Consider the following 8,596-nt stretch of genomic DNA (forward strand, 5'->3'; position numbering starts at 1 on the left):
TCTTTAAAAAGTCTTAGAAAAGTATTGAAATTAACCTCCAGATTCCTGTATATACCCTGAGTGGGTAACATAGACACGGCTGTTCTAGTGTCAACTGTCACTTAGATCCAACTGTCACTTAGATCCAACTGTCACTTAGATCCAACTGTCACTTAGATCCAACTGTCACTTAGATCCAACTGTCACTTTCAAATTAACCTCCAGAGTCCTGTGTCTACCCTGCTAGTGTTGTTTCTGATTTCAGAATGAAGAAGGTGAAGAAAGGGAGTGAGCCTCCAGGCAAGGATGTGGTAAGATTATAGATCATTGTTGCTGTGATGGGATGTGATGATTAATTTGTGAGTTGTCAATTCAAATGTCCTTACAGAGTAGATTGTCATAGAAAGACATTTAGATTTAGTCATCTAAAAATTAATTAGACCCCTATACTTGTTTATTTATCTTTTGTTTCTTTTTACTAGTATCACTACTCGATCTTTTCAGTTTGTAAAGCGTCTTTGAGTGTCTAGAAAGGCGCTATATAAGTCTAATGTATTATTATTATTATTATTATTATTATTATTATCATCATTATTGTTATTGTTGTTATTATTATTAATAAATGTCCTTATACAAGACTGTTTAGGGTGCCCACCCACTGGTTTCTGGGTTGCGCTACTTAATCACCATTAAAAAAAAAGATTTGGGGAAGATTTTGTCTTACATGTGTCAACATACATGTCCAGGTTTGTTTAACCCTCCGGTTGTGTTCATGTTTGCCCCCCCATCCTTGGTATTCCCGGTCTAATTAGACCGGTCTGATTAACTGCTTCATATCTCCAAAACTACATGGTCAAATTTGCTAAATTTGGTACCTGGTGAAAGCTGAGACCTGTGAGATGTTAAAAAATGAACATAGATATGACCAAATTACTGTAATGTGACTAAATACACAGTAGAAATTGAATATTTCATTTCAGTTTTTGAGAATTTCAAATAAGAAGGGCAGTTACACTCTGAAACTCTATGGGCTGGTTTCACAGACAAGGCTTAGGACTAATCCTAGACTAAAAAGCATCTTCAATGGAGATTTTACATTGAAAGTGTGATTTAGTCCAGGACTAGGCTTAAGCCTTGTCTGTGAAACCGGCCCTATATATCTCTGCCAAACAACACATTGGATCACTCCTTCAACATCTCAACATATACTGTGCAAAATTTGATGAGACATAAACAATGTAGACTATTGGTTAACCTGAATAACTGGATGGGCATATAAGCACGGGAAAGAGAAGGGTTCCCGTAACAAACACCTGTTTCATTTGATACATTTCATAAGCACGGGAAAGAGAAGGGTTCCCATAACAAACACCTGTCTCGTTTGATACATTTCAGTGTTTCTTATGGGAACCCTTCTCTTTCCCGTGCTTATGTGTCCATCAGAACCAGACCTTCCAGAGTTATGGGAACCCTTCTCTTTCACCCCAGGTGAACCACACCTTCCAGACTAAACAATGTTTAGTCTGGAAGGTCTGGTTCGGATGGGCAAATAAGCACGGGAAAGAGAAGGGTTCCCATAACAAACACCTAATTGTTTAAGTTTGAAATTTGTCAAACTTTATATATGAGGTATTTGAACAGGTCTGATACATCCTGGAATGTTGTAGCTTGTTACAACTTGTGTTATCCATTAATTTCCTATGGCGGTCATTTTTTGGATATAGTGCTGTTAACTGTACGGTGGCTAAGCTGTACCCCTCCCACCCTGCTCACCACCTGTTTCAACTGTTGCCCTCTGGACGGCGTTCCCTTTCCAGAATAAGAAGAGGCCCCAGACCGATGACACCGTGCGTCTCCTCCTGCCTCAACTGCCACAGGTAGTGACGTCATCTCAGGTCTCTCTGCAATGTTATTATTTATGACAGACACGTTTACCCACGGTTACATATATGAACTAGAGAGTTGGTGTTGTGAGCTTTTGCTGTGTTCCTCAACGACATTGAGCATTCCATTAGCCCAACGTCACATCCGGGCCAGTGTCAATCGGTCAATATGTGTAGTTTTTTCCTTATTACTGTGGGAGAGTGCAATCATCCAATCCACCAAGCAACTCAAAACGAGAGTGAATACCAACAGAAGAATATAGGGGATTTTGGCAAATATGTTTGGGCCGCTACCCACACGTTTAGCTGTGTTGCTCATTCCACGAATGCATGATCCTTACAAGTTGTACCTCGTTGTAAAGGTGACTGATCAGGCTTTCCAACGATATAAAATACAATACCATTTTTAAAAATAAAAATAAAATAAAAATTCTCTCTCCCAGGGGCCCCCCTGCAGGGTGTAAAATCCTGTTCATGGGTTCGCATAACCCACGCACCCTAGGCAAATTACGCCACTGCTCACTAGTGTCCCTTCCAGTTAACAACCGCCGTCGTAGATTTTCTATGATATGTTTTATTTTTATTCCATTAAACCATTCCAATGTGTTGGTGCTTCCAGGTTCGGTCCAAACCCCGGTGGCAGGAGACCCCTTCCTTCGACCTGTGGGGGGCTGGGGGCCGGGCCGGGGGCGGGGCTGGGGTTGGGGCACGCCCACAGCCTGAGCAGAGGTGTGGAGGACTCTCAGAGCATGGAGGCGGGGCTGGGGTCAGAGGGGGCGGACCCAGCAGGAGCAGCCACGCCCAGCCCAAGAAGGACCGAGAACACCTCCGCAGCACGCTGGTCAGAATCCTTAAGTGAGTCCAATAGCCTCCATCAATCCATATATACCTCCATCCATCTATACCTCTATCCATGCATCCATCCATCCATAGATCTATCTCTATCTATCTATCATCCATCCAGCTGCTTACTCTCTAATTTATTATCTATACATAAACTGACTCATCCATCCATCCATCCATCTGTCCAAGTCGCTTTGGATAAAGGCATCTGCTAAATGGTAAAAATGTAAATGTAATGTCCACCTCCCGATCCTTATGACACCCATGTGACAACCATCCAAGTGTTGACTTCCACAGCTGTGTGACTCCCTTCCCCTCTGTGTGTTCCAGCCACCAGGAGACATCTCCAGGTGAACCCACGGTAGAGGACAGCCAGCCTCCGCCCTGTGGCCCTGCCACCAACACAGAGATTAACATGCTGGTGAGTAACACACACTCTGGTCTGGTCTATTCTGGTCTGGTCTAGTCTGGTCTGGTCTGGTCTATTCTGGTCTGGTCTATTCTGATCTGTTCTGGTCTGTTCTGATCTGGTCTGGTCTGATCTGGTCTATTCTGGTCTGGTCTGATCTGGTCTGGTCTATTCTGGTCTGGTCTATTCTGGTCTGGTCTGGTCTGGTCTATTCTGGTCTGGTCTGGTCTGGTCTATTCTGGTCTGGTCTGGTCTGGTCTGGTCTGGTCTATTCTGGTCTATTCTGGTCTGGTCTGGTCTGGTCTTCTGGTCTGGTCTGGTCTGGTCTGGTCTGATCTGGTCTGGTCTGGTCTGGTCTGGTCTATTCTGGTCTGGTCTGGTCAGAGATATTACTACTGTATCTGTCCTATCAGAGATATTACTACTGTATCTGTTACTATCAGAGATATTACTACTGTATCTGTTCCTATCAGAGATATTACTACTGTATCTGTTCTATCAGAGATATTACTACTGTATCTGTTCTATCAGAGATATTACTACTGTATCTGTTCCTATCAGAGATATTACTACTGTATCTGTTCCTATCAGTGATATTACTACTGTATCTGTTCCTATCAGAGATATGACTACTACATCCGTCACGGCATCGACACGGAGCATGTGGCGTCCATGCCAGAGTCGTGGCTGGAGAACGTTCTGCGCCTGGTGCCCGCCCACCTGAAGAGGCAGGCCAGGACCATCGAGCTGCTGTCTGACGAGATGAGGGAGGACTACCTGTTCAGCGTCAAGAAAGCCATAGGTACACACACACACACACACACACACACACACACACACTCATATATATATTCTCTCTCTGTCTCTGTTACTGGATTGGGTAGCTGTAGGTTGTTATTAAGGTATTGAAAGGCGTGAACATGCTGTAGGTTGTTATTAAGGTATTGAAAGGCGTGAACATGCAGCATTAGGTTGTTATTAAGGCATTGAAAGGCGTGAACATGCTGTATTAGGTTGTTATTAAGGCATTGAAAGGCGTGAACATGCTGTATTAGGTTGTTATTAAGGTATTGAAAGGTGTGAACATGCTGTAGGTTGTTATTAAGGCATTGAAAGGTGTGAACATGCAGTATTAGGTTGTTATTAAGGTATTGAAAGGCGTGAACATGCTGTAGGTTGTTATTAAGGCATTGAAAGGCGTGAACATGCTGTAGGTTGTTATTAAGGTATTGAAAGGTGTGTGTGTACATGCTGTAGGTTGTTATTAAGGCATTGAAAGGCGTGAACATGCTGTATTAGGTTGTTATTAAGGTATTGAAAGGTGTGAACATGCTGTAGGTTGTTATTAAGGCATTGAAAGGCGTGAACATGCTGTAGGTTGTTATTAAGGTATTGAAAGGCGTGAACATGCAGCATTAGGTTGTTATTAAGGCATTGAAAGGCGTGAACATGCAGCATTAGGTTGTTATTAAGGCATTGAAAGGCGTGAACATGCTGTATTAGGTTGTTATTAAGGCATTGAAAGGCGTGAACATGCTGTATTAGGTTGTTATTAAGGCATTGAAAGGCGTGTGTGTACATGCTGTAGGTTGTTATTAAGGTATTGAAAGGTGTGAACATGCTGTATTAGGTTGTTATTAAGGCATTGAAAGGTGTGAACATGCTGTATTAGGTTGTTATTAAGGCATTGAAAGGCGTGAACATGCTGTATTAGGTTGTTATTAAGGCATTGAAAGGCGTGAACATGCTGTAGGTTGTTATTAAGGCATTGAAAGGCGTGAACATGCTGTATTAGGTTGTTATTAAGGCATTGAAAGGCGTGAACATGCTGTATTAGGTTGTTATTAAGGCATTGAAAGGCGTGAACATGCTGTAGGTTGTTATTAAGGCATTGAAAGGCGTGAACATGCTGTATTAGGTTGTTATTAAGGTATTGAAAGGCGTGAACATGCTGTATTAGGTTGTTATTAAGGCATTGAAAGGCGTGAACATGCTGTAGGTTTTTATTAAGGCATTGAAAGGCGTGAACATGCTGTATTAGGTTGTTATTAAGGCATTGAAAGGCGTGAACATGCAGTATTAGGTTGTTATTAAGGTATTGAAAGGCGTGAACATGCAGTATTAGGTTGTTATTAAGGCATTGAAAGCCGTGAACATGCTGTATTAGGTTGTTATTAAGGCATTGAAAGGCGTGAACATGCTGTATTAGGTTGTTATTAAGGCATTGAAAGGCGTGAACATGCTGTATTAGGTTGTTATTAAGGTATTGAAAGGCGTGAACATGCTGTAGGTTGTTATTAAGGCATTGAAAGGCGTGAACATGCTGTAGGTTGTTATTAAGGTATTGAAAGGCGTGAACATGCTGTATTAGGTTGTTATTAAGGCATTGAAAGGCGTGAACATGCTGTATTAGGTTGTTATTAAGGCATTGAAAGGCGTGAACATGCTGTATTAGGTTGTTATTAAGGTATTGAAAGGCGTGAACATGCTGTAGGTTGTTATTAAGGCATTGAAAGGCGTGAACATGCTGTAGGTTGTTATTAAGGCATTGAAAGGCGTGAACATGCAGTATTAGGTTGTTATTATGGCATTGAAAGGCGTGAACATGCAGTATTAGGTTGTTATTAAGGCATTGAAAGGTGTGAACATGTTTGTTCCCAGTTAACTTTGTGCTGCGTGACCCGAGGCAGCCTGATGAGGAGAAGGTGAAGGACCTCCCGCCCCACAGAGCAGAGTGAGTCCCTGGAGACGACCAACGCCACACAACACAGGCTCGGTCAGTGGAGACAGTTTTCCCATTGTGGTGTTTATTTACAACTTACAACGTGTTTCCCTCCCTAAGACTGGAGGTGCTGCCTAAACCCTGGAACAAGTCCTTCCTCCACGCCAAGAAGAGGATGAGAGACAAGCTTCACTCCATCAACCCCACTATGCTGTCAGTCCTGGACCTGTGGCATGTGTCCTTCAGGTGAATACACACACACTATTAACCTGGAGGACACATACAGGTCGTATGTGTCCTCCAGGTGAGTACACTACACACTACTGGACCTGTATGAGTCCTCCAGGTGAGTACACTACACACTACTGGACCTCCCCTCCTCATCCTCTCTTCCTCTCTCCTCCCCTCCCATGTCTCCTGATAGGAGGATGCGTCTGATCGACGTGGAGGAGTTCCACAGCAGCGAGGAGTCCATGGAGCTGTCCATCTTCCAGCACCTGGTCACCCGACACGTCCAGTGTGCCAAGGACATCCTCCTCAAAAAGTACCGTTGTCTCTCCACCCCTGCGCTGACACAGCAGAATCACACGGCTTCTCAGGCATTCTTTATACAATGTTAACGTTACGTTTGAGCTTGGCTGTGTCTGCAGACAGACACACAGGATTGTGTTGTTTATCGCTCCATAGAGGTGATGATGAAAGCATGTTTATCATTCATAATTCACACGTAGGCTGTCAAAGTCATCCACTTGGCCAACATCATACCTTTTTTTTAAAGGTTATTTTTGGGATTGTCTCAGTCCCACTCTTGTAGACCACTCTTGAAGACAGGAAGTAAGGAGGAGAGGGTTTTGATTGGGTAGAGACAGTTAGAGGAAGACAGGAAGTAAGGAGGAGAGGGTTTTGATTGGGTAGAGACAGTAGAGGAAGGCAGGAAGTAAGGAGGAGAGGGTTTTGATTTGGTAGAGACAGTTAGAGGAAGACAGGAAGTAAGGAGGAGAGGGTTTTGATTTGGTAGAGACAGTTAGAGGAAGACAGGAAGTAAGGAGGAGAGGGTTTTGATTTGGTAGAGACAGTTAGAGGAAGACAGGAAGTAAGGAGGAGAGGGGTTTTATTGGGTAGAGACAGTTAGAGGAAGACAGGAAGTAAGGAGGAGAGGGTTTTGATTGGGTAGAGACAGTTAGAGGAAGGCAGGAAGTCAGGAGGATTCTAACCCATGCCGACATGGACATGTGTGCAATGTGTCCTCTCCTTCTCTGCCTCACACCTTCCTCTGTTCTGGTCAGGTGGTTTCCAGAGGTCCAACACATCTACTACCAGGGGAACAAGCGTAAGCTGGTGCCTAGCAACACCAACGCCGCCAAACTCCAGTCCTTCTTCAACTGTGTGGCGGCTCTGATGACCTCCCAGCTGCAAAGCCTCGCCCTGGACTCCATGCAGGCCTACACACACCTCATAGCCCAGGACCCGGTAACACACACACACACACACACACACACACACACCTCATAGCCCAGGACCCGGTAACACACACACACACACACACACACACACACCTCATAGCCCAGGACCCGGTAACACACACACACACACACACACACACACACATACACACACACACACACACACACCTCATAGCCCAGGACCCGGTAACACACACACACACACACACACACACACACCTCATAGCCCAGGACCCGGTAACACACACACACACACACACACACACACACACACACACCTCATAGCCCAGGACCCGGTAACCACACACATACTCACACACGCACGCACGCACCCCCCACACACACACACACCACCTGTTGATCGTGTGTGTGTGTGTGTGTGTGTGTGTATGTGTCCACCCCTCCAGCTGTCAGTACGAGCCTACGAGCACCCGGGCTTCGTCCTGCGTCTGATCCTGGTGGACAACGACATCGTGTTCGAACCCGAGTTCAAAGACTTCGAGGTCATCCTGCTCAACGTCTACGACCTCATGCTGGCGTCCATCAGCCTGGTGCCGCGCGTGGAGACCAAGCTCTACTCCGAATGGGTCAGTACGGGACTGCCGGACACTTTGTGAGTGCGAGTCAGAGTGTGTGTAAAAGTGTGTGTGTGCGTGTGGGGTTTGAGTGTGTGTGAAAGTCTGTCTGTGCGTATGGGTTTCAATGTGAGCGTGAGCGTGTGCGAGTGTGTGTGAAAGTGTGTCTGTGCGTATGGGTTAGAGTGTGAGCGTGAGCGTGTGAGTGTGTGTGTGTGTGCGCGTATGGGTTTGAGTGTGAGCGTAAGCGAGTATGTGTCAAAGTGTGTGTGTGAGAATACAGTGCGTGAATGCACTTGTACCTACGACCCCCCCAGCCGGGCAGCCAGTCTGAGGGCTTCCTGACGCCCATCATCCTGCCTGAGATCCTGTCAGCCCAGCAGGAGGCGGTGCGGAGGGTGATCTGGGAGGACAGCGCCGGGCCCCTGGAGCACCTCCGCCTGTACGACAAGTACGCCTCCCTGGTGTCCCGGCAGGCCCTGGACGACGTGGACCACTTCCTGTCCGAGCAGCACTCCTTCCAGGAGATCATGACGGAGGTGACGTGCTACCAGCAGCTGGCGGACGACATTCAGTACAACTCCCGCAAGGTAGGCACATCCAGTACAGCTCCCGCAAGTTAGGCACATCCAGTACAGCTCCCCCCCAAGGTAGGCACATCCAGTACAGCTCCCACCCAAGGTAGGCACATCCAGTACAGCTCCCCCCCAAGGTAGGCACAT

The 8,596-nt window shown here is 45.8% G+C and overlaps 1 protein-coding gene across 1 annotated transcript in view; it reads left to right on the forward strand.

Moving 5' to 3' along the window:
- Positions 1–245: 245 nt before the first annotated feature.
- Positions 246–8,596, forward strand: part of dnah7 (dynein, axonemal, heavy chain 7) — a gene marked incomplete at both ends in the record, with an annotated part of 73,218 nt that continues 64,867 nt past the window's right edge. Inside the window, 13 exon segments of the mRNA XM_080527685.1 lie at positions 246–290; positions 1,797–1,856; positions 2,482–2,565; positions 2,567–2,642; positions 2,645–2,717; positions 3,036–3,126; positions 3,736–3,916; positions 5,776–5,848; positions 5,957–6,082; positions 6,261–6,380; positions 7,123–7,306; positions 7,707–7,886; positions 8,192–8,464. Coding sequence (XP_080383811.1) covers positions 246–290; positions 1,797–1,856; positions 2,482–2,565; positions 2,567–2,642; positions 2,645–2,717; positions 3,036–3,126; positions 3,736–3,916; positions 5,776–5,848; positions 5,957–6,082; positions 6,261–6,380; positions 7,123–7,306; positions 7,707–7,886; positions 8,192–8,464 — 1,566 coding nt within the window.

Source organism: Nansenia antarctica (genome assembly GCF_963989245.1).
Source record: "Nansenia antarctica genome assembly, chromosome: 3".
Lineage (NCBI taxonomy): Eukaryota > Metazoa > Chordata > Actinopteri > Argentiniformes > Microstomatidae > Nansenia > Nansenia antarctica.